The following is a 26,534-nucleotide window of genomic DNA, read 5'->3' on the forward strand; positions in this document are numbered from 1 at the left end:
GAAGGCTTAGTTGGAATGTGGGCCAGTCAAGAGGCTAAGCAGTGGCCCTTAATTTAAGGTGAGGGTGGAGGGTTTGGGGAGGGAGGGATGGTATATGTTTATGGAGATGGGTCTGCAGCTAGGAGTGGGTGCTTTCATCACCTCCAGGATTTTGAACTGGACCAAGCCTTCTGTTAACCAAGGTAAAGAAAGGTGGAGAGGGAGGTGTTTCGTTTCATTCACATGAGCTTGTGGCCTCTGGAAGGTCCAGGAAAGGAGAGAAGGAGGGAGAGTTGGGTCAGGAGCAGATTGGCATGGCTGGTACACAGAGGGTCCACAGCCAGTGGACCAGTAGAGGAGGGGAGCACCAACCCACGTGCTGCCGATGGCTCGTCTGACTCCTGAATTATCAGAGTGTAGAAGTCTAGTAAAATCCTGCCCAGAACTATGCAAAGTTTACAGCCTGAAGGCTCCACCTTACCTTATCCCAGCTATGCACATCAAACCCAGGTTTCAGATGTTCAGTTCAGTTTAGTTGCTCAGTCATGTCCGGACTCGGCGACCCCATGGACTGCACCACACCAGGCTTCCCTGTCCATCACCAACTCCTGGAGTTTACTCAAACTCATGTCCATCATGTCGGTAATGCCATCCAACCATCTCATCCTCTGTCGTCCCCTTCTCCCGCCTTCAATCTTTCCCAGCATCAGGGTCTTTTCCAGTGAGTCAGTTCTTCGTATCAGGTGGCCAGAGTATTGAAGTTTCAGCTTCAGCATCAGTCCTTCCAGTGAACATTCAGGACTGATTTCCTTTAGGATTGACTTGGTTGGATCTCCGTACAGTCCAAGGGACTCTCAAGAGTTTTCTCAACACCACAGTTCAGATGTTGCGTTCATTTAAATCATTAATGGAATTTAAGAATTTCTCAGGTGGTGAGTTTACCAGTCTCAGTTCTAAGTGGCACTGAGATTGCTTGGTATGCACCAACCAGATCATGATCAAATGGCACAGTATTTCCAGGGATATAAGTGAGAAGGTACTGTGTTTTGGTCCCATCCCCTCCCACATCCGTGTCCTGAACTTGACCACCTCCCTGCCAGGCTCCATCCTTTTGCTTCTCTTTCTTTTTCTACCACATATGTTGTGTAAAAAGCTGGAATCAGGATTGCCGAAAGAAGTATCAATAACCTCACATATGCAGATGACCCCACCCTTATGGCAGAAAGCAAGGAGGAACTAAAGAGCCTCTTGATGGAGGTGAAAGAGGAGAGTGAAAAATCTAGCTTAAAAGTCAACATTTAAAAAACTAAGATCATGGCATCTAGTCCCTTCCATTCATGGCAGTTTGATGGGGAAAAAATGGACACAGTGACAGGCTTCATTTTCTTGGGCTCCAAAGTCACTGCGGATGGTGACTGCAGCCATGGAATTAAAAGACACTTGCTCCTCGGAAGAAAAGCTATGACCGACTTTGCAAACAAAGCTCTATATAGTCAAAGCTATGGTTTTTCCAGTAGTCATGTATGGATGTGAGAGTTGGACCATAAAGAAATCTGAGCGCCAAAGAATTGATGCTTTCGACCTGTGGTGTTGATGAAGACTCTTGAGAGTCCCCTGGACTGCAAGGATATCCAACCAGTCAATCCTAAAGGAAATCAGTCCAGAATATTCATTGGAAGGACTGATGCTGAAGTCTCCAATACTTTGGCCACCTGATGCAAAGAATTTAGTTGTTGGGTTTTTTTTTTCCCCTGCAATATTTTTAAGGTAAATCCCAACCATCCTATCATTTCACCCACAAGAGTATTAATCTGGTGAGGCTTGGGGGTTTTATTTGTTTTTAAACAGGAGCCAGTAAACCCTGAGGCCGGTGCTTTACACAGCTCTGAGCCAACGTTACCGGCTATCAGTGAAGCCCGGACCTTCTCGTCTGTGTTCTGTGTGTGTTTTCACTCTTAAATATAAAATGGTATCATTTCATATGTATTCCCCTGTCGCTTCCCCCCTGGACTCTTTCTGAAATTCATCGTGTTGGAAGAAGTGGCCAAAATTGACAAGGTTGTGTGTGGTGTGCTGTGTGACTTTCCGACAGCTTAATATGTGACTTCTCTTTTTGGTGAACTTTCATGTATTTCCTGGTGTGCACAGGCAAACGTTCTCCTCAGTGTAAATCATTGTTTTACCATGTTTCATTTCTTAGGTGCCATACTGCAGGTAGAAGCCAGGGACTCTGCATACTTTTAACCAATTGTTAGAAAATAAGTAATTTTACTGAGTAATACTCAGGATCATTTCAAGTTTTCATCAGATTTAAAATGTTCTTAAACTAGAAAAGCCAAATTTAGTCTTGTTTTTTTTTTTAACAGTGAATTTAAACTATATTTTCATTAACTCTAATAATGACTATTTTTAAAAGATACTGTAACAGCTTAAATCCATGCTTTTGTTTTGATTTTTTTGTACATTTTTCAAAAGCAGTCACCTAACTGTGGACACAGTTGTGGTCTTTCTGAAAAACCCTGTGTCGTGTATTCCTGTTACAACTGATCTGAATTATTTTTGCTTTGTTTATTGAACACTGTTCTACATTGGCCTGTGCAGAAGCATGTGCTAAATGTATTTGGTCTTAATTTACAGGAACAGAGGCAGCTACTAGGACCACCTTAATTGACAAAAGTGGTATCTGGATTTTTTTTTTAATATTTGAGTTGAAACTGAGCAGGGGACACAATTCTTTTATTACTTTAAAATTTGTGGGCTCCTCCCCTAGAGTAGAAATGTAGGTTCATTAAGGTCTGAATTTATGTTCCTGTCTGTTTTGTGCTTAGGGCTGGTCGGGCAGGGGAGTAAGGTATTCGGAGAAGTCAGGCAGCCCGGCTGGTGAGACGTGGTGAGGAACGCGTGGCCATCTCCAGTTCAGGGGCCCCGGCCGGCGGCGTAAAGTGGAAACACCCCTGAAAGCACAGAGGAACCCCCGGTGCCCTCCATCGCTGACGCCCCGCCCCGCCCCGCCCACAGCCGCGCCGCGTCCCCAGGCACCCAGCTCCCAGCCCCCGCCCTCCCTCCTCTCCCCGCCTCAGTTCTTCGTGGAGCCTTCTGGAATCCTGTTTCTGAAAACTCCTCGGACGCCTCTCCAGTCTTGGGCCCCCTCGCTCCTCAGAGGCTGCGGCTCCGAAAGCCGCGCTGTGGCTGTTGCGGGACCCCTACGTCCCTCCTCGGGCTCCCTGGAAGGTGCGCCGGCTCTGGGTGCCTTCCGCCCTGATACGGGCTCCGGGCTCCGGGCTCCGGGCTCCGGGCTCCGGGCTCCCGGCTCCCCCGGCTCCCAGCCCGGTGCTGCCTGCCTGGCTGCCCCGCGGCGGCGCCTCCCTCTCCACGCCCAGCGCCCTTCCCGGGGATGCAGCCCCTGTTGTCCGGGCCTGAGCACCCAGCCGCCGCCCTTCAGCAGTCCCTGACCCCCGCCCTCCCAGTGAGGACTTTCCCAGCGGGCTTTCCCTGCTCTGCGTCCCCGGGCAGCCTCTTAACGCCTTTAGGGCCGGAATGCCTAGGGAGAGTCTGCGTTTATTTTTAAGTCTTGATGGGTGTGTAGTTGCTCTGCAGTGTTGTGTCTCTGCTGTGTGGCACAGTGCCCGCAGTTATACGTCTACACACACACCCCCTCTCCTGGGGCTTCCTTCCCGCTCAGGTCACCACAGAGCGCTGAGGAGAGCCCCCTGTGCCTTTAGCAGGCTCTCATTAGCTCTCTTTTCTGCATGGTCGTGTCTGTCAGTCCCCATCCCTCGGCCCATCGCGCTCCTGCCTTCCCATCTCAGTCACTTAGTATTCTCTAGATCTGTGTGTCTCTCTGCTTTGCAAATAACTTCATCTGTACTATTTTTTTCTCTGTATTCCACATATAAGCAATATTATATAAAATTAGTTTTTCTAACTTCACTCTGTATGGCAGTCTCTAGGTTTATCCATGTCTCTGCAAATGGCACTGTTGCACTCCTTTTTATGGCTGAGTGATATTCCATTGTGTAACATGTACCACATCTTTTTTATCCATTCCTCTGTTGACGGACATTTAGGGTGCTTCCATGTCCTGGATATTGTAAATAGTTCTGCAGTGGACGTTGGGGTTCACATATGTTTTTGAATGTTGGTTGTCTCCAGGTATGCCCCCGGGAACGGATCGCTGGGTCATACGGTAGTCCTAGCTTTAGTTTTGAAGGCGCCGCCGGTGCTGGTTCCCACGGCCGCTGTACCAGTTCACACTCCCACCAGCAGTGCGGCAGGGCCCTTGTCTCCAGCACTTACTGTTGGCAGATTTTTTGATGACGGCTGTTCTGACCCGTGTCAGGTGTGTAGTTTTGTTCTGCATTTCTCTAGTAAATAGTGATGTGTTGAGCATCTTTTCATGCATTTGTTGACCATCTGTATGTATTCTTTAGAGAAAAGTCTAATGTCTATTTAGGTCTTCTACTCATTTTTTCATTGGGTTGTTTGTTTCTTTCATATTGAGCTGCATGAGCTGTTTGTGTATTTTAGAGATTAATCTCACCTCTGTTGCTGTCCCTCTTAACCCACTCCAGTTTGATTTCTCCTGTTAAAACCATGGTAACACCTTCCTTGCTCAGGTCCCCAGTGTCTTACATAGAACTAAGGTCAGAAGCTACATTTCAGATACTGTCACGATGATGAAAATAATAGCTCACATTTCTCACACACTGTGTTGCCACTTTCAACCAGGACCCTCATAGATGTGATTTACCCAAGGTCATACAAGAAGTAAATGGCAGCGACTATGTGAGGCCCAGACAACCATGCCCTTTTCTGGCCTCCAGCATAGGTCTTGTTTTTGGCTGTAACTTGGCGGGTACAAACTCTGTGGGTTTCCCGCCATCTACTCTGTCTCTGAATGCTCCTCAGGCTTCAGGTGGGGCCTGTCTCTGTGATTGATGGTGGCTCCCACTCTCGAGTGCCGCTCAGAGATGAGCCTCCACAGGCCAGCCTCCAAGGACAGGTCCCAAGCACCTCAGCCTCCCCAGGTCCAAAAGCCAATCTTTCCATCCTGTTGTGTTCTGTGCTCATAGACGGTTCCATGGTCCCTTTACCGTGTAGGTACACGTGAGTGCTTATCACACGCACTCACATCACCAGAGAGGAATCCATGGGATCTGTACTGCCTGTTACACCAGTACAGCTGTGAAAAAGTCAGCACCTGGAAGCTCTTGAGTTGAACGCTACTGCGATGAACAGTGGAATATTTTATGTTTCCAAACCAGTGAGGCGTATTTCGTTGAGTGAGTGAGGTTTATCTCATTATTAAGTGAAAAAAGTTGTAGAACGATGTGTGGTTGATCCCAAGAAAGTTAGGTCTCTGTAGGGATCAGCACAGATTTACCTTTTCTTTTTTAAAAAAATGTTGTGTTGTTTCTTGAAACATTAGTGTTTTCTTGAAAATCAAACCCTGAGATGTGTTCAGGGGAAAATATGCTCTAGCCAAGTCAGTTTGAGTGGGAGATGTTTTATACTGTTTTTTTGACAGGAATTCATAAGACACGTTCACTTATTAAGGCCTCTGAACTCTTGTAGCAAGCAAAATATTTAGCTTCAGTAAAGCTAGCATTTCCCCAGATTGGCTGGATGATCTGTTCAGTTGACGTTCCAGTTAGTGCCTGCAGACATCTGTCATACGTGCTCTGTTAAGAAAGCCCTTTCCTTACTAATGAAACTCTGAGTTACTAATATCAAAGAGAATATAGTTTTTAGGATTCTTGGAGGTCGTTTGGTTAGTTCATGCCTGTATTCAACAAAAGAATCTTACGCACCATTAATCTTGAGAAATAGACTGTTTGATTAGCTGACAGTTTGAAGTGTTAAAACACTTGTTTTAATACTGATTCCGATGGCTTTCGTATCCCTTTGGAGCAAGTCTCTTTCATGAGGCAAGTCCTTGAAGATCCAACCTCCCTGCTCCTCTTAGACATCTTTGTTCTGACTCCTGGGTTCCGCTCCCTTACCTTACTTGGTTGGGGGAGGGGAGGGTGACGTGAGCAGTGCTGTGACTGGTCCGGGCTTCTGAGCCCGGGGCTGGGGTGGGACAGAACAGAAGGCTCTGCCCGTAGGTTCCCGCCCTGGGTTGGTTGCGTTTTGTGCCTTGGTTTCCTGTGCATCCACTGAAAGCAGCCAGTCTGCAGTTTCTCTGTCTGAAAACTTGAGCGTTCCTCCTGGATATTCATGACCGCGATCGGAAACCCTGTGATGCCAAGGAGTTACTGTAACAGAGTGCTTTTGCCCGACTTTCTAAGTATATATTAGGTTTAGTTTTGTTTTTAGTATCTCCTGGCTTTTTGGACATCCCTAAGTTTCATGGCTGTGGGATGTGAATTATTAGGAAAGTATTTATATCCCTTACCCCAAAACCGTTTCAGCCTCTGACTTTTCATGAGGTCTGCCTGAGGTTATTGATAGTTCTTGAGGGCCTGGTTATGGGATGGAGGGCAGGTGGTTTGTAAAGTGGTTTTATTCCTGAAAATTCCACACTGACAGATAAGCCAGTCTTTTATGGGCACCTATGTTATTGTATTTATTATTCCAAACAGTTCACTATCAAACATTGAGGGATGCAGCCAGACAGTTCAGTTCCTTCGCTCACTCGTGTCCCAACTCTTTGTGACCCCATGGACTGCAGCACACCAGGCTTCCCTGTCCATCACCAACTCCTGGAGTTTGTTCAAACTCATGTCCATAGAGTCGGTGATGCCATCCAACCATCTCATCCTCTGTCATCCCCGTCTCCTCCCGCCTTCAATCTTTCCCAGCATTAGGGTCTTTTCAAATGAGTCAGTTCTTCGAATCAGGTGGCCAAAGTATTGGAGTTTCAGCTTCAGCATCAGTCCTTCCAATGAATATTCAGGAGGGATACATAAGCAGATGAAATCCAAACACAGCTCCCCACCCCCACCCCAAGGTGGGAACTCCATCACCAGAGCATCCCCTGTCCATTCGGGCCCCACCCACGTGCCCCTTCAGGGAGGGGCTGGACTCCCAGAGGCCCTCCAGCTCTAAGGTCCTCCCTGACTTCCCCGCCCGGCGCACTTGCGGGGACTGAGCCCCCAGGAGCGGAAACACAGACTGTGCTGCCTTGTGTGCCAGTCCAGGCAGCGCTGGACGCCTCCTGGGTGGGGGCCACCTCACGGTTCAGCCCCTCTCTGCCCAGGCTGCATCCTCCCCTGCCCCTCACAGATGTCATCCCGAAGAAGCATTTACCACCAAACTCTGTCCAGGCATTTGCTCCAGAGAGCCCAGCCTGAGACCAGCAGGTCAGCTGCTGTTAGCACATGGCCTGATTTTTAAGATATTTCTCTGATGTTCTTACTTTTAATGTTTCCTTTTAGATGTAGTTTTAGCTTTCTCTATTGTAGGATAAGTGATAAATGTTAAATATTATAAATGGGAAACTCTCTGGGGGTTATTAAAAATAGAAGATGAGGTTGCTGCTGCTGCTAAGTCGCTTCAGTTGTGTCCGACTGTGCGACCCCAGAGACGGCAGCCCAACAGGCTCCCCTGTCCCTGGGATTCTCCAGGCAAGAATACTGGAGTGGGTTGCCATTTCCTTCTCCAATGCATGAGAGTGAAAAGTGAAAGTGAAGTTGCTCAGTCATGTCCGACTCTTCGCGACCCCATGGACTGCAGCCCACCAGGCTCCTCCATCCATGGGATTTTCCAGGCAAGAGTACTGGAGTGGGGTGCCATTGAAGATGAGGTTAGCCTCTTTCAACTTCTCAATTAAGTCAGTAATGGCATGTGAATTTTTGTGAACTGTGTAGATTTTGGATACTCAGTGAGGACAACCAGAAAACGGGGATGACTCATTTGAAAGGGAAAACAGTAAAGCACCTAAAAGCAGAAGTAAGATAGTTTGCTGAATTTTCACCACATGAGCCAAGACTTGGCTGTGGCACCAGATTCCCACGCGTAGCACTAGACAGAAAATGTGTATAATAAAGTAGACTTGATATTTTAACATGAGAGATTGTGTTTGATCTTGGAATACCGGTGACTCTGATACAGTAAGACTCATAACTGGAATCAGATGTACAATAGAAAGAGCGAGCACATTTGGGTGCTGATGTTGAATGGGGACAATGAGGTTGTGTGGGGAAAAATAAAATCACTGACCATTTTATTTGGTGTACCTTATTAACCTTGCCCCTGGGGTGGAAGTGAGGTGGGATGATAAGTGCCTTGTTATTTTTGTTGAGTCTCTCAGTCATGTCCAGCTGTTTGCAACCCCATGGACTGCAGCGCACCAGGCTTCCCTGTCCTTCACTACCTCCAAAAGTTTGCTCAAACTCAGGTCCATTAAGTCGGTGATGCCATGCAACCATCTCATGCTCTGTCACCCCTTTCTCCTCTACCCTCAATCTTTTCCAGTATCCGGGTCTTTTCCAATGAGTTAGCTCTTCACATCAGGTAGCCAAAGTATTGGAGCTTTAACATCAGTCCTTCCAATGTACGTTCACGGTTGATTTCCTTCAGGATTGACTGGTTGGATCTCCTTGCAGTCCAGGGGACTCTCAAGAGTCTTCTCCAACACCACAGTTCAAAAGCATCAATTCTTTGGTGCTCAGCTTTCCTTATGGTCCAACTCTCACATCCATACATGACTACTGGAAAAACCATAGCTTTGACTACAGGGACCTTTGTTGGCAACGTAATGTCTCTGCTTTTTAATATGCTATCTAGGTTGGTCATAGCTTTCCTTCCAAGAAGTGTCTTTTAATTTTATGGCTGTAGTCACTGTCCACAGTGATTTTGGAGCCCGAGAAAATAAAGTCTGTCACTATTTCAGTTGTTTCCCGCCGCCGCCCCCTGCCCCTCGTCTATTTGCCATGAAGTGTTGAGACCAGATGCCATGATCTTAGTTTTCTGAAAGTTGAGTTTTAAGCCAGCTTTTTCACTCTCCTCTTTCACTTTCATCAATAGGCTTTTGAGTTCCTCTTCACTTTCTGCCATAAGAGTGGTGTCATCTGCATATCTGAGGTTCTTGATATTTCTCCCAGCAATCTTGATTCCAGCTTGAGCTTCATCCAGCCCAGCGTTTCTCATGATGTACTCTGCACATAAGTTAAATAAGCAGGGTGACAGTAGACAGCCTTGATGTACTCCTTTCTTTCCCAATTTTGAACCAGTCCGTTGTTCCATGTCCAGTTCTAAGTGTTGCTTCTTGACCTGCATACAGGTTTCTCAGGAGGCAGGTAAGGTGGTCTGGTATCCCCATCTCTTGAAGAATTTTCCACAGTTTGTTGTGATCCACACAGTCAAAGGCTTTAGTGTAGTCAGTGAAGTAAATGTTTTTCTGGACTTTCCTTGCTTTTTCTATGGTCCAGTGAATGTTGGCAATTTGATCTCTGATTCCTCTGCCTTTTCAAAATCTAGCTTGTACATCTGGAAGTTCTTGGTTCACATACTGTTGAAGCCTACTTTGAAGGATTTTGAGTATTACCTTGCTAGCATGTGAAATGAGTGCAATTGTGTGGTAGTTTGAACATTCTTTGGCACTGCCCTTCTTTGGGATTGAAATGAAAACTGACCTTTTGCTGGCATATTGAGTGCAACACTTTTAACAGCATCATCTTTTAGGATTTGAAATAGCTCAGCTGAAATTCCATTAACTCCACTAGCTTTATTTGTAGTAATACTTCCTGAGGGCCACTTGACTTCACACTCCAGGATGTCTGGCTCTAGGTGAGTGATCACACCATTGTGGTTATCTGGGTCATTAAGACCATTTTTGTGCAATTCTTCTGTGTATTCTTTTTTTTTTTTTTTTTTTTTATTTGGCTGCTCTGGGTTCTAGTTGCGGCATGTGGGATCTAGTTCCCTGGCCAGGGATTGAACCTAGGCCCCCTGCATTCAGAGCTCAGAGTCTTAGCTACTGAACCACCAGAGGAGTCTACTCTTCTGTGTATTCTTGCCATCTCTTCCTAATATCATCTGCTTCTCTCAGGTCCATACCATTTCTGTCCTTTATTGTGCCCATCTTTGTATGAAATGCTCCCTTGGTAGCTCTGATTTTCTTGACAAGATCTCTAGTCTTTCCCATTCTATTGTTTTCCTCTATTTCTTTGCATTGTTCACTTAAGGCTTTCTTACCTCTCCTTGCTATTCTTTGGAACTCTGCATTCAGATGGGTAGGTCTTTCCTTTTGTCATTGGCCTTTCTCTTCTTTTCTCAGCTGTTTGTAAGGCCTCCTCAGACAACCATTTTGCATTTTTGCTTTTCTTTTTCTTGGGGATGCTCTTGATCACTGCTTCCTGTACAGTGTCACAAACCTCCGTCCATAGTTCTTCAGGCACTCTGTCTATCAGATCTAATCCCTTGAATTTCTTTGTCATTTCCACTGTATAATCATAAGGGATTTGATTTAGATCATACCTGAATGGTCTAGTGGTTTTCCCTACTTTCTTCAATCTAAGTCTGAATTTTGCAATAATGAGTTCATGATCTGAGCCACAGTCAGCTCCTGGTCTTATTTTTGCTGACTGTATAGAGCTTCTCCATCTTCAGCTGCAAAGTATATAACCAGTCTGATATCGGTGTTAATCATCTGGTGATGTCCATGTGTAAAGTTGTCTTTTGTGTTTTTGGAAGAGGGTGTTTGATAAGACCAGTGTATTCTCTTGGCAAAACTTAACCTTGCTAGCTAGCATGTGACATCTTGTGCACACCAAGACCCAGTGGGAGGAGAAATTCAGCTGTTTTGGGGAAGGGATGAGGATTTCCAGAAAGTGGGCCACCACCCACTTTTTGACCTTTTATGGCCATCCTTGGAACCGTTCTGGTGCCCGTGGGTGTGTCACGTAGCGTGCTGAGGTGTTGCAGCAAGTGTGCCCCGAGACCCAAGGTCTAGTGGAGGTCAGCTGCCCGCCATCTTGGACCTGGTTGCTTCTAAGCAGTTTGTGTCGTGTCCTTGGGCTGTGTCATTATTTTAAAGGTTGTGTGCCCTGCCCCCTTCAGTCTCACTACCAATCCAGAACACCCCAGTTCCTCTCAAGTGGGGTGGTGGCATGTACCATGCAAGGTCAAGAAAAGGCAGATCGAAGTCAGAAAACATTTGCAAAGTGGTTGCTGAGGTGTTAGTTTCTTAAAACTAAGAGGATTCATTCTTGTGTTAGACATTTTTATGTTTCACTTTTGGACGTACCTATTTGAATGTATGACATGAAGTGTTTTTAAGATTAGGAATGGTGTTGTGGTTTCATAAAATATTAAGCCCCATAGCTTAGGTTCTAGGTATCAGAGTTGATTTAGGCTTCAGAAGTTCAGGCGCAGTCCACTTGTGTGGCTCCCACTGTTCTTAAAGGTGCCTTAGCCCACAGAGAGCTCCGTGCAGCCACTGAGGCGCAGGGTGCACTGAATCCCTTGCAGCCTGTGACACCCATTCTTAGTGTTCCAGATACCATGTACCTCCCAGCATTTATTTTTTGGAGCCATTGAAGTAATTTGGTGTTTCCTAGTTTCGCACCAGAAATACTTGTTTAAAAACCACCACATTTTGATGTGATATACATAGACAATCCTCGAAGTATGTCTGTAATGTTTTATATTGGAAAGTACTGACAACACAATATTGGATAGCTAATGTTCTTTATCTGTGGATTCATAATCCTGAGGCATTATAAATTGTATTTTGCAGTTGCTTCATACACTTAGAGATAATAGCCATTACCACTTGTCAACCCTGATAGCTCAGTTGCTAAAAAATCCACCTGCAATGCAGGAGACCCCGGTTCAATTCCTGGGTCGGGAAGATCCACTGGAGAAGGGATAGGCTACTCACTCCAGTATGCTTGGGCTTCCCTGGTGGCTCATTTGGTAAAGAATCTGCCTACAATGCGGGAGACCTGGGTTTGATCCCTGGGTTGGGAAGATCCCCTGGAGAAGGGAAAGGCTACCCACTCCAGTATTCTGGCCTGGAGAATTCCATGGACTGTATAGTCCATGGGGTTGCAAAGAGTCAGACACGACTGAGCGACTTTCACTTCACTTCACCCCTTGTCAAGTGTTTACTGTGTGTTAAATAGACCTGCCCCTATTTTGCTGGCTAGGAAATTGAGGCTTAGAGCAGTGAGAAGTAACTTGCCCATGACCATATATCTGTAGGTGTGGAGCTAAGCTTCAAAGTCAGGTCTCCCTAAGTTCAGGGTACATTTTAAATGTTGATAATTCTTGCCCAATTCCCTTCTAAAAAAGGAGTGACTGGGATTCACTGGCAGGCCAGTGGGACTTGGTGCTCTCTCCAGAGTCAATCCCTGGTGCAGAAAGTAAGATCTCGCAAGCTGCGCACTGCTCCTCCTCTCCCCCCAAAAGGAGTGACCATTCCCCCTCACTTTCGGCCTCACCACCATTTGTATTTTGCCAGATGCTAAGTGACTTTTTTTAATTTTTAATTCGCAGGTAACTAGTTTGAACATTTGGCTTTTTCTGTTAGCTGTTTGTGTTGCTCTTTCTGGACATTTCCTTTGCCTTTTTTCCTTTGAGTTAGTCCAACTGTTACGTAGGTCAAGTAATGTAGACCTTTTGAAGACCAGTGAAACAGCATGTTAGTTGTGCTTGTGTATAAGTTTTACCAGCTCTTCTCCGCGCACTCTAATAAGCATAATGATTTTGAACTAAGCATCTATGTACGCATATTACACAGACCATGTACTGTGAGTGTGTTGTCACATAGAAAGTGAGGTAATCTCCGGCTCAGCGTGCAGAGGCGCCTGCCGGGCCTGCAGACCCAGCGTCACCGTCAGCGTGTGCGCAGCAGCCTCTCACGCTCCCCCCACCCCGTGAGGCAGGATGTTTGTTGAGAGAGGACTAATCAGTTCCCTGTATTTCTTCTTCAGGTTTGCCTGCGATGAGATTTCATTCTCTCCATTCAAAGGACATCCTTTCTGAGCCGCTGTGAATAAATTTGGAATGATAACTGTATATTTTCATCTGATGGAGAATTAGCTGAACCTTGACTAAGGATTGCTGCACTGGACGACTTCAGAATATTACTCACCATGTCATCCAACCGGAGTCAGAACCCCCACGGACTCAAGCAGATCGGCCTCGACCAGATCTGGGACGACCTCAGAGCTGGCATCCAGCAAGTGTACACCAGACAGAGCATGGCCAAGTCCAGATACATGGAACTCTACACGTATCCTCCCGTGTCAGCCGAGGTCGTTTGCGTAGGATTTCGATCCTTTACTGGTCCGACCCGTGACTCGTGAGAAATTTTACATCACGTGTTCTCTCTGCAGTTCATCCTATGATAGAATCAGTAAGGTTCATTTTTAGCCTTCAAAGTTAACTCATTTACTCCTTCTGCATTTATGACAGAGGTGAAAGTGGCTACATGGTGGTCTAAAGCAGTGCTGTTCAGCCCAGGAGCCGCTCGTGGCTGTTTCCATTTGGAATCATTAGTCGTGGCACCCGTGTTCTAAGCACACAGTAGGTAATCACTTCAACCAGGGCAGGAAGTTGTGTAGCAGGGTGCTGCTTACCGCTGGGAGCTTTGGTGTCTGTATTGTCCGGGGCTGCCCTCATGCGATGGGAGCAGGGTGGAAGAGCTCGCATCAAAAGTGGTCTGGTCCACAAAGCCGAAAATAGTTAACGTCTGGTCCTTCATGGGACAGGCTTGCGACTCCCACGCAAAGGGCCACCATGTGGAGCGAAAGTTATATTGTTGTGGCCTTGCTTTACAAATACGGTGTTCAGGTATTTCACTCTGTATGGTCCCTGGTAGGTGCAAGGGACTGCCGTGTGCTTGGAAGGTTGTGTTGTCTGCTGTATGCAGTCGGCCCTCCTGATCCTCAGATGCGGAACTCCAACTGGACTGGCCATTTTATTGAGGGACTAGAGCGCCCACAGCTTCTGGCATGGGAAGGTGGGGTGGTCCCGGAACCTGACCCCCACAGGTACCAGGAGATGGCTGTGTGTGTGTGTACACCAAGGCGTACTAAACTTGTAGAGTTTCTTGAGTCCATTCAGATATCAGAAATTACAGTTGAAGCTAGCTCACCAAAGGGCGGATTGCTGCTGATTTGCCAATTTCCGGAGTTTAAAGTTGTTAGTTCAGTGCAGATTTAAGTTTAAAGCTTCAATGTGTATCAGTGATGGTCAAACTTGATAGTCCAGGAGGCCCTCGACTCTGCTAATGTTTTATGGCCTTAAAAAAAGTTTAACATTAATTTGAATAGGTATGAAACTATATGTCTGTCTCTAAAATGAAAACTTATTGTGGGTATAGACCAATATTCATAAATACATGTACACTTACACTGTAGAATACTTCAAATCGCCGCTTTATTGAGTTATAGTTCACACACCCATGAAGCGCACCCTACTTAAGTGCACAGTGCGGCATTCAGGTGCACTCACGCATTGTGCAGCCGTAACCACTGTCTAAACTTAGAGGCTTTTCATCACCCCCCAGAGCAACTAACTACACCCTCGCTAGTCACTTCCCATTCTGTCCTCCCCCCAGTTCCTGGCAACTGCTAACCTGCTTTCTGTTTCTATGAATTTGCCTGTTCTGGACGTTTCACATAAATGGAACCACCCAGCGTGTGGCCTTCTGCGGCTGGCTTCTTTGACTTAGCATGATGTTTCCAGGCCTCGTTCTTGTTGCAGCACGTGTCAGCACATCATTCCTTTTTACAGCTGAATTTGATGCATATTCCATATTTTGCTTATTCATCCGTCAGTGATGGATATCTGGCTATTATGAACCATGTTGTTATAAATATTGTACGTGAGTTTTTGTGTTTTGTGTGGGCATGTGTTAAAAAGCACGTGTATATGTAAGAGTGGAATCACTGGGTCATGTGACGTGTCAAATACTTTTAAGGAGGCCGTAATCTTTACAAATAAAGAGGATATTGGTCCCCTCAAGAAGGTTGTGGCGTGTTAGGTGTGGCAGGTTTTGTGGTGGAGGTTTTTGAGGTGTGCTTTTTTTTTTTTGGTTGGTTATTTTGTTTAATTCTTGTAAGTCCTAGAGCTAAAGATGGTAATGAAACAAGGCCTTTGGTTGGATTTATGCATGCGAACAACAGGGGAGCGCTAGAATAGAAACGATGGAAATTTAGTTGCTAGTTTTTCTCCAGGGAACTTATTAGTTTTCATTTTTGACCAGCCCAGATTGGTCCTTGTTCAGTATAATGCTTTGGTCTTAGAACTCTTTCTCTGCCTGCTGCAAATACTAAATTCTTTTATTCTATAAATATAGTTTGTCGTTTTGATACCTTCCATTTTTTTTTTTTCCAGGAATAACTCTTGAGTAAGATTCTTCTAGTTTTGTCTGAGAAGATAATAGTTTCATTTATTTTGTACATTTATTAAGAGTGGAGAATCTGCCCCCCTTGAGCTGTTGCTGTAAAACTCCTCACCAAACCCTCCTGGGTTGGGACATGCAGTTTTTCAGGGCATGAGCCCACCGTGCCCCCCTTTGCTGGCAAAGCAATAAAACTGTTCTTTTCTACTTCTCCCCTCCTCCGCAAAAAAGAGATTGGAGATTCTGAACTTGACATTAATTCCTTAGGTATTATTTGTGAAATCAGAGCTGCCATTTGCGTCCTGGGTATCAGACCCTGTGCTGGGAACCATCTGCATCTGGTTGGAGGCTTTCATCAGTCACCCACGAGGGCTGGTGGTAGTAACCCTCCTGCGGTGCTGTCGGAAACCCGGTCTCCCAGAGCTTGGGTAACTTGCCTAGTTGTTACAGCAACCACTGGGCAGTGATGACGCTCCTCTGAAACTCTTAGTAGCCTGACTCTGGAAACTGCCTTTATCCATTCTGCGGCCTTCAGGTTCTGTATGTGAATGAGCCATAGTTCCCAAAATATTTTCTGTATTTTCCTTAGGAAGTTCCAAAAGAGTCTGATCAACCCTTAAAGATTAACTTTTAGGATACAGATGAAACAGGATGTCTACTTGTGTTTATTAATTGAATTACTGAAAATCATAAAATTCTGCTCCCTCCTTCACCTGCATTTTTTAACATCAGTGTTATTTTCCAGTATAGAGGCGCTCAAGTCATCTGGCACATTTTTCTAGAACGCATCTTCACTTCCATTTCAGTCATTACACACAGCTTTTGGAAACTGTGTCGCCATACCACAGTTCTGTCTCGGCCTCAGTTTACATAACAGCGTTTGTGAAAGCTTTCTCTTTCGGGTGTACATTCAGTCTCCATGTAACCGCTTAGCTGCATCGCCCTTTAAAATAATCTCCCAGGCTGGTTTCCAGTGACGGATGTTCTAGCCCTGGTTTGTGAGGTTGTGTTTCAGGCTGGGAGGCACTTCGGGTCCTGGGGAGGAGGAGCAGACTGCGTCTCCCTTCTGCAGTCAGACCAGGGCCGGTTGGAGGAGGGCTGGCCGGGAGGAGGAGGAGGAGGGGTCCTTTCCCCGTCGTCACTGTAGACAGCAGCTCACAGCGAGATCTTGGCGAGATCTTTACCCTCTGTTTATCTTCGAGAAACATGTGACACATTTTCCAGAGAAAAGTAACCAACTTCTGGAACTGCAGCTAGAGTTCCTAGAGCAGTTAGCAACCACTGGCATTCCCTGGTACTATAACAAGAAGGTGGGTTATTGTACAGCATAAATGTTCTTGATTTCTCAACTCAGAGTAGCAGAAGAAAGAGAAGGCAACTTGAGGAAAGGGAAGAAAAAGGTTCCAGAGCACCTGAGTCAGAAAGATCTCGTTCAGGTATCACTAACTTTGTTCCCAGCCGTTCACGAAGGCTGCCCTCCCTGCCAGTGCTCAGCCTGTGGCCCGGGCTCCCCACTGGCCGCCCTCGCAGGTCTGGTGTTCCGTCTTAGGTGTGCACAGTGCAGTGCGGCGACTTGTTCTGTTGTTTCTTTTTGGAGTAAAATATAGGAGTACAGTCTATGCTGGTGGGTAAATAATAGTATATTTTCTTTCTTTTTTCTTTTGAACGTGAAATGGGTAGTGAAGTTTCCTCTTCGGTTTTTTTCTTTTTTTTTAAATAATTCATTAATTTGTGGCTGTGCTGGGTCTTCATTGCTGCACAGGCCTTTTCTCTGGTTGTGCTGAGCACAGGCTGCTCTCTAGTTGTGGTTTTGTTGGGGAGCTCGGGCTTCAGTAGCAGTTGCTCTGAAGCTTGCGGAATCTTCCTGGACCAGGGATTGAACCCATGTGCCCTGCATTGGCAGGTGGATTCTTTACCACTAAGCCACCAGGGAAGTCTCCTATTTGAGCTTCTTGACACCACTGTGTTTCCATGCCCAGCTCAGAGAGCAGGCACAGGTCCTGACTTCGGGCAGGGGGTGTGGCGTGATGAGGGGACCCCTGTGGCATACCCGCAGCGGCTGGTCACGGCTAGTCTAGCTGGCAGGCCATCTGGTTAAGTTTGTTGGTTTTGCTAGGCCCCCAGTCTTCCTGCTTCTCACTTCCAAGTCATTCTTTTTTTTCCTGAAGTCGTTATTCACCTCGAATCATAATTTTAGCCTCCCTTGGAGTCAGTTTAAACTTCTGTGTTGATGTCTTTCTCTTTTTCTTTTTCCTCTCTGTCTGCAGAAGTTCTCAGACACTTGACAGGATCTGTTTTCCTCCCTGTGGTGCTGTGAACTGAGTTAGTTTATTCTGATTTCAAAGTTCCTTTTTTCCCTGGCAGTTGCATTAAGGATGACGTTCTTATTTCCTAGCCTGGGCTGCTTACCTGTCCACAAGTTGAAATACAGGCATATTCAGAATTTGCAGTTAAGCTCTGTCCCCACAGTCTGCGTGGAGAAGGAAATGGCAACCCAATCCAGTATTCTTGCTTGGAGAATCCCATGGGCAGAGGAGCCTGGTGGGCTGCCGTCTGTGGGGTTGGACAGAGTTGGACACGACTGAAGCGACTTAATAGCAGCAGCAGCAGCCACAGTCTGCAGCTCAGTTCGCATCACTGGGGTGGGGGCGCTCTCCCCCCCAGAGCGGCTCCCGGGCCCCTGGCAGGGCTGAGAGCCCCCCAGGGCGCGCGGTCCCGCTGCTGCCTGCCAGCCAGGCGTGGCGTCGCCGCCTCCGACACTGTTCTCGGTCGCCGGCTCACCCCCGCTGGCTCCTGCACGGCAGCCCAGCTGCGGGGCCGGTGTTCCAAGCAGCAGCCGCCTTCCCGGCCCGCCTGCCCAGGATTCTCTGTCCTATATAGAAACTCGGGCTCCGCAAAAAGCAGATCAGACAGAAAGAATGTCAAATTGTTTTCACAGTGTCTTGATGATGGTCCCAGTCCATCTTGAGGTAACCACGCAGCCAGTGAAGGTATTTGGACATCTCTCATCTTGTACTTTTTATTCAGGAGTCATAACATTAATCCAGTTTTGCTCACCTAACAAACATGGCTTTCATCAAGTAAACCTAAATGTATAGAAGTATTTTTTTCCAAACGCACACAGCTCTTCACATACATATATACACACACATATATATACACACACACATATGTATACACATTTATCCACATTTTTAGAATAAGGCTCTGAAGGATATAATTGGTTCATAGACCGAAGAAATGCAAAAGGTCAGTAAGCCTGTAGGAAAATTTTCAACCTCTTAATTGTTAAAGAAATGGAGAATTTAAGACATGTTAAACCTATCAGGCTGACAGCCGTTGTGAGAGCCTAGCCAGTGCTGGCCCAAGTGAAGGAAGCTGGAGTTGCCACAGTCAGGTGGTGTCAATTTGCTGTGGTCTTTCTGGGGAAGTTTAGAAGTATAAAGACATCAAAAGGTACTTTGGCCCACTGATTTTTGTTTTATAACTTTTAACTGTCCTAAGGAAATGCGCTGAGTCACTCAAGTCCTGTCCGACTCTTAGCGACCCCACGGACCGCAGCGCACCAGGCTCCTTTGTCCATGGTGTTTCCCAGGCAAGAATAGTGGAGTGGGTTACCATTTCCTCCTCCAGTTGTGTTCAAATTGTATGTGCCAGGGGTTCAGAATATTTTATAATTGGAAACAATGGGAAACAGCCTCATTCTTCAACATTAGGGATTTGATATAAATGGCCATAAACAGCCATTAAAAAATCACTGAAGAATATTATTCGTTGACATGTAACAGTGCTCCTAATAATGGGGAACGCAGGATATGAAGTGGTTTCTGTGATGTGAACCCCCAGGGCATCATCTGTACTTTTGAAAAGCTTTGCATAGCATGAAAAGTGTCTGTCTGTAGGTATTGGGCTTATGGATGGTGTTTTAAAACCTCATCTGTGCTTTCTAGACTGTCAGTATAGAATATACTTTTTAAAATATAGTTGATTAGTTTTTGCTGGTTTCCCTTGTGCAACTAGAAGTCCTAGTTATTTCACTGGCTTGCAAAATTCCTTCTGTCTTTCGTTACTGGACATAGTACTGTTAAAATAGTTTTGGGGATTGAGAAACCAAATCTATCTTCCAGAGGAAACCCATAGAAATTATATCGGGTTGGCCATAAAGATGTTACAGAAAAACCCGAGTGAACCTTTTGGCCAACTCAGTAATCATATCGCGTAGTTGTCTCTGGAGGCAGTTTTTGGGGTTTTATTAGTATAAACATGGTATGTCGAGCTTTCTTCTTCTAAATTTGATTCATGGTGTGTATACTCAGAGCACTTTGAGCTTTGTTAAAACAAATTTTGTGGTTAATCACAAGCTGTTGCATACAGTTTTTGCCTTTGAAATAAATGTGAATTTATTTGCTTCATTTGGGATATTCCCTTTCAGAGCCGTACCTGCCACAGCCCAGAGAGAACTTGATTCTTTAATAACTTTGCAGACGACAGTGCAGGGTGGGAGGCGGGCCTGCTGCTCCTGCCAGCGGGTGCAGCTGGAACGTTTGTGGACACAGCTTGTAGTGCAGAGCCCGGCCAAATGATGTTGATACAGGCAGCTGCTCAAATTTCCACTGTAAGTTCACTTGGATAAGAAGGGGTCGCAGAAAGTGGTTCTGTTCAGAAGGAAAATGGCTTGAGTTTGGTAGTAACCCAAAGTCACAGATTGATTCCCCAGATGTGTTGACTTTATGTTGTAAGGCTGGTGCTCTGTGGTAACAGACAGTGCGGGCCGGTGCCCAATCATAAAGTGTTAACAGGTGCCCTGGGCATCACAGCCAGGGATGGCGTGTAGTCACACAGAGTGCCTGGATGCCCGAGGCGGGGCGGGCACCCAGGCGATGTCTGCCTGAAGCTTCGTCTGTCACCTGACTCCTTTCACGGTGACTTGTCCCTACCAGTCACGTGAAGAGTGTGTTTTAGCGAATGATGGAGCAGTTGTGGGATACAGAAGAGTCGTAGGCCTGTTTCAGAGGCAGGCCCAGGCTCTGCTCTTGATGGCCAAGTGTGGCCAGAGACCCCAGGTGTCTGCCTCAGGTCCCGCTCACTGTCCCAGTCTGACGGCGGTGCCAAAGGAACCCTTCAAGGGAACCTTTTGAAAACAAGGTCAGCGTTTTAAAAGTCAGCGGTGTGGGCTTATCAAGCTGTCGCTGCCCTAGTGTAAAACAGCCAACCCACTGACTCCTGAAGGAGGCTTCTGTTTGATTGCCCCCGTTTCCTCCTCATGGGTCCCCAGGCCAGCTTCTCAGATGAGGACCAGCCGGGCTTTGGGCTGAAGCTTTGCACAGTCAGGCACGACTACCCATTTTGTGGCCTAAATCTTACTTACAGGAAAAACTGCATGGGCTTGAGAGTAGATCCCTCTGGGGTCTTTCTGCTATGTAATTTTTTATTTTTAGATACATAATCCTGTTGTAAACCTAGACATTTAACAGGGCGCACAGTGAAAAGCACACATCTTCTCAGCCACATACTACCCCCACCCCGTCCCCCCAGCAAGTCTCTCCAGTGCTGTCTCGGTCATGTCTGGCTGCGCATTATCTGCACACACACATACAGAAAACGAGAGTTTGTGTGCAGCTTAGGAATATATTTGAACACCCTTTCCCAGGTTTTAATAACCATGTGCCTGGGACAGTTCCCTGGTCATCGGTCCTGCAGGGAACTTGCTCTGAATCCTCCCCTGAGTGTGAGGACCAGTCCTGATGCATTATTGTTTTCTGCTGGTGTCTCACCACCCGGAATTGTTCTGTCTACTCTAGCAACCAGCGTCTTTGTTGAAGATCATAGAGAAACGCATTCTCCTTGATTCCTTTGATAGCATTTGCACGTTAGTTAGCTGTGGGGTTGCCTTAACCATTGGTTCTGTTACATAAATGCTATTAGACATGCTGAAGATGAATACTCTGAAACCAAAATTAATTTTGGCACATAGCAGCCTGGATGCAAAATATGTTTATTTCGGATTGTTCATAGTTAGGTCATCTGTTTAATTTTAGGGTTCTGACTTAGTTATTGTTAATTTTGTGTTCTAGTTTATTTTTATGTTCTGTAAATACTGTTCTGGCTTGTATTTTTCCTTTTTCTGTGGTGTTTCAAGTATTATAGGGCTTCCTAGGTGGCTCAGATGGGAATCTACCTGCAATGTGGGAGACCTGGGTTCTCTCCCTGGCTTGGGAAGATCCCTTGGAGAAGGTAAAGGCTACCCACTCCAGTATTCTGGACTGGAGAATTCAGTTGCACGACTTTCACTTTCTTTCAGCTATTATAAGCTATCTCAAATGCTTTAAAGCAGTGGAAGGGGGTGTGTGTGTATGTGATGCAATATTTAATAGTCTCATTTCATTAATTTGAAAGTCTTTGATGATGGGCAATACAGACAGCTATTATTGCAGAGGAGATGCTCAGAGGAGGGAGAAAGATGTTGACACTGTTTTAAGCTGGAAGGCTTCAAGAACTAGTGGAAGCTAAGTGAACCTCAAGAGAGGAGTATAAATAAGGAGGAAAAAATGAGAAAAGGGAGAAAGCCTTGCAGAGTTTTGCTTGAGGGAGAAAGATGGATGTGAAAGTGGGAAGTGGCACCACGAGAGGACACGATGCTGGCCAGGAGTAGATGCTGTCAGGCTGGCCACCGGACTTAGTTCCAGATTATGGTGAACCTTGCAGACCAGGTAAATGTGTTTGTTACTGTTATTTTTTGAAAGCGGTGTAGGTCCACAGAGATGGACATATGACTTAAGAATCCGTGACTTGAGGAGGATGAATCTGGAAGCCAAATGGAGTTAAAACCGGAAAGAGATCAAAGGCACAGGAAGACCAGCTTGGTCTTGGCAATCCAAGCACGATGTTGTGTAAGTTCTGAACTAGGGTAGTGGTCATGGAAACAGGAAACAAAAGGAGCAGATTTCTGGGCTTCTGGCTGAAGATGAAATTTGTTTTGACTTTCCCATTGGTGGCATCACTAAAATGATCATAATAAAATCATTTTAAATCAGTGAAGACAAAGAATGGAAGAGAGCTTAGATGAGAAATTTACCCGTTTGTTTGTTCTTTCTCTTTAATGCAAAGCAGACTGAGTCGCCGCACTGATGCCCGGGGTATAGGAAGCGTCACTTTAGAGGGAGCGTCCCCCAGGAGGGTGCCAGTGACAGCCCCCGGCCCTGCGGGACCAGAGGCTCAGAACCTGAAGGCTCCGCCCTGGCAGAGGCGGACGGCTGAGACCGGGCGGTGCTGGGAGGTGAGGGACACATCCAGAGTCTGCAGACCTGAGAGCCTGTCACGGCCCTGTCCTCGAGTGTAGAGCTCCTGATGCTGAGAGCCTGTATCCCAGGCAGAAGACTCGCCGCTTCTGTTTAGGCCACACTGAATGGGAACATCGCAGAAACTTGCAAACAGGAGGCCTAGCAGAAGTTGGGATAAATAGGAACTAACAACCGTGGCTGTGATAGAGAGTTAGCATTTAGAGAGACTGGTCTGTCATTCCGTATCAGAACACTGCTGGTGATGCTAGGGACAGAACAGTTCTCTGGAAAAATTGAACAGCCTGAAAAATAAATGCATTTGTCAACACACAAGGTGAGCCATGCAGAACTATGGCCCGCCAGCCTCCCTTAGGCCAGTGGTATTTCCAGTTGGCTTTTAGTGCCTTATCATGATGAGTACTAAGGATTAATAGTTGTGTGAAAACAGAATACACAGAATGAGAGCGAACAGGAAGAAACTGACAATACAGGGAAAAGAAGAACATGTTTTTAAAAGTAACATTTTTGAATGTTAGTGGCAAAGTCTGAGATGAGAATCTCCTCATGGCAGTAATTTAGGAACAGGACACTTTGAGAAAAGAACTCCCATTTGCAATGGCAACTCAGGTTTTAGAAAGAACAGTAATAGAAGACCCTGCTGCTGCTGCTGCTGCTGCTGCTGCTGGACATTAAAAAGGAAAGATACGAGGGCAGGTAGCTTTGCAAATGGAAGTAAGCCAGGAGGCCCAATATCTGACTGTTAGAAATTCTAAAGGAAAACAGGGAGAGAAGAGTTTTTGAATTTGTAATAGTATTCATAGAGAGTATAAAATAACTTCCCAGAAGTGAAGATGTTAAATCACTAGTGCTGAAGATAATGAAGAAGATGGATCCTACAGACAAAACCATGAAGCTTCTGTGCACATAGAATTAAGAAAGACCCAGCAGCCTATGGGTTGAATGTGAGAGCAGGACAGAGTTCCTGGATTAGCGCTGCCCGGATGGTGCGTACAGCAGTCAGTTCAGACTGGAGCGAGAAGACGGGGTAGCTGTTGCAGTTACTGCCAAAATTCCCTGGTGGCTCAGCTGGTAAAGAATGCCTGCAACAAGGGAAACCTGGGTTGATCCCTGGGTTGGGAAGATCCCCTGGAGGAGGGCATGGCAATCTACTCCCGTATTCTTGCCTGGAGAATCCCCATGGACAGAGGAGCCTGGCGGGCTACAATCCATGGGGTTGTGAAGAGTCAGACACGACTGAGTAACTAAGCACAGTGTTGAGTGAAACCCAGCTTTCAGTTACCAAGAGTAGCTCGTCCTTATGAAGAGGGCTTCCCTGGTGGCTCAATGGTAAAGAATCTGCCTGCCAATATAGGAGACTCAGGAGACTCAAGTTTGATCCCTGGATAGGAAAGATCCCCTGGAGGAGGATATGGCAACCCACTCCAGCATTCTTGCCTGGAAAATTCTGTGGATGGAGGAGCCTGGCAGGCTGCAGTCCATGAGGTTGCAAAGAGTTGGACATGACTGAGCACACACACAGAGAAGAGGCACACTTAGGGAAAACGAACATAATTGAGCAGCTCAAATATTGAAATAGTTGGAGCCTAGCAGCCTGTCTCAGGCCATCAGTCTGTCACAACATAGTTAAGAGCACCGTTACAATAAGTCTTAACAAATAAAAATAATAAAAGGACCAAAGTGGTACATAGGCATTTGCTCAGATCAGATCAGTCACTCAGTCGTGTCCAGCTCTCTGTGACCCCATGAATTGCAGCACACCAGGCCTCCCTGTCCATCAACAACTCCCAGAGTTCACTCAGACTCATGTCCATCGGGTCAGTGATGCCATCCAGCCATCTCATCCTCTGTCGTCCCCTTCTCCTCCTGCCCCCAATCCCTCCCAGCATCAGAGTCTTTTCCACTGAGTCAACTCTTCGCATGAGGTGGCCAAAGTACTGGAGTTTCAGTTTTAGCATCATTCCTTCCAAAGAAATCCCAGGGTTGATCTCCTTCAGAATGGACTGGTTGGATCTCCTTGCAGTCCAAGGGACTCTCAAGGGTCTTCTCCAACACCACAGTTCAAAAGCATCAATTCTTTGGCGCTCAGCCTTCTTCACAGTCCAGCTCTCACATCCATACATGACCACAGGAAAAACCATAGCCTTGACTAGACGAACCTTTGTTGGCAAAGTAATGTCTCTGCTTTTGAATATGCTATCTAGCTTGGTCATAACTTTCCTTCCAAGGAGTAAGCGTCTTTTAATTTCATGGCTGCAGTCACCATCTGTAGTGATTTTGGAGCCCAGAAAAATAAAGTCTGACACTGTTTCCACTGTTTCCCCATCTATTTCCCATGAAGTGATGGGACCAGATGCCATGATCTTCGTTTTCTGAATGTTGAGCTTTAAGCCAACTTTTTCACTCTCCGCTTTCACTTTCATCAAGAGGCTTTTTAGTTCCTCTTCATTTTTCTGCCATAGTAGATAAATGACTGGCTTTGTAGCTTTGCTTCTGGTTTTAGATAGTAAAGCATTTCTGTAAAGCATGTCTAATTGTCTTTTGCTAATTGGGCTTCCCTGGTTGCTCTATGGTAAAGAATCCGCCTGCCAGTGCAGGAGACTGTTTGATCCCTGTGTCAGGAAGATCCCTTGGAGGAAGAAATGACAACCCATTCCAGTATTCTTGCCTGAGAAATCCCATGGACAGAGGAGCCTGGTGGGCTACAGTCCTTAGGGTCACAAAAGAGTTGGGTACAACTTAGCAACTCAACAACAACAACAACAGACATCAGAAGTTTAGGTTTTTTATGTTTTGCTTTGAAGGTTTTTACATGGTATTTTCTGTCCTGGAGTTTTCAACCTTTTATCATAAAAAAATTTCAAACATACAAAGAAGTCAAAAGAATTTTACAGTGAAGACCCATTTTACTGGACTTGCTCAATCACGTATCTGTCTACCCTGAATCCATATATCCATCCATCCATTTTATTTTGCATGTTTCAGAATAAGCTATAGACATCAATACACTTCTCAGTAAATGCTTGAGCATGTACATCATTAGAATTTGAAATTTGTTTATAGTTTACAGTAGAGAAGCCTTGACTAGCACATTTGCCTGAGTAACCCAAAAACCTATCCAGATAGAGGGTGTCTTCACCCCTGTGGAAGGTTCCTTGATGCTTCCCAGGGCATCCTGGCCTCCCCCACGGCAGCTACCATAGATTAGTTTGGCAGTTCCCAGGAGTTCATCCAAAGAGCAGTAGAGAGTATGTTCCCCTTCATGTGAGGCTGCTTTCATTCAGGGCGTTTTTGAGATTTATCCGTGTTATCCAAGTGCCAGTAGTTTTCTCCCTTTTGCTAAGTCGTATTCCATTGTATGAATACCACAGCTTCTTGATTCATTCTTCTAATGATAGATACCTGGGCTGTTTCCCATTTTTTTTAGCTAGAGCATGGGGGGAAACTATATCGAAGTGGAGATCTTTTGGGGAGCAGAATGCTTTTATATCTCTCGGGCCGACAGAGCAGTGGAATTGCTGCATTGTGTGTTAATGGTATGTTTGACAGTGTAAGAAACTGACCAGCTGTTTTTCTAAAGTGGGTGTATCATTTTGAATTCATGTGAGCAGTGTTTGTGAATTCTAGTTGCCCCACAGTATTGCCGACGCCTGCTTGGAACATCATTCTCTTTCATTTGAGCCATCCTGGAAGTGTGTGTCAGGGTATCTCGTGGTCTTTATTTGCATGTCCCCAATGATTAATGAAGCTGAGTCGTTTTCATATGCTGGTTTACCATTTGTATGTCGTCTTTTGTAAAGGATCTGAGTCTTGGGGGTTTTGGGAGGGGATTAATATGCTTTTTATTATTGAGTTGTAGGAGTTCTCTGTTTAGGATGCCAGCTTTTTCTCAGACATGTCTTGCTGATATTTCCTCCCAGTCTCTGAGGCTTGCTATTCCTTTTCTTAATGGTGTTTTT

General features: G+C 45.9%; 1 protein-coding gene across 3 annotated transcripts in view; it reads left to right on the forward strand.

Annotated features, from left to right (window-relative positions):
• The window catches only part of CUL1 (cullin 1), an 89,303-nt gene that overhangs the window by 23,205 nt on the left and 39,564 nt on the right, over positions 1 to 26,534 (forward strand). For all 3 annotated transcript variants that reach the window (XM_006070125.3, XM_025291742.2, XM_025291743.2), the window contains exon 2: positions 12,861 to 13,162. In XM_006070125.3, the coding sequence (XP_006070187.1) occupies positions 13,023 to 13,162 (140 nt within the window). In that variant the 5' untranslated portion in view covers positions 12,861 to 13,022. The remainder of the gene's footprint in view (positions 1 to 12,860; positions 13,163 to 26,534) is intronic.

The sequence above is a fragment of the Bubalus bubalis genome, chromosome 8 (assembly GCF_019923935.1).
Source record: "Bubalus bubalis isolate 160015118507 breed Murrah chromosome 8, NDDB_SH_1, whole genome shotgun sequence".
NCBI lineage: Eukaryota > Metazoa > Chordata > Mammalia > Artiodactyla > Bovidae > Bubalus > Bubalus bubalis.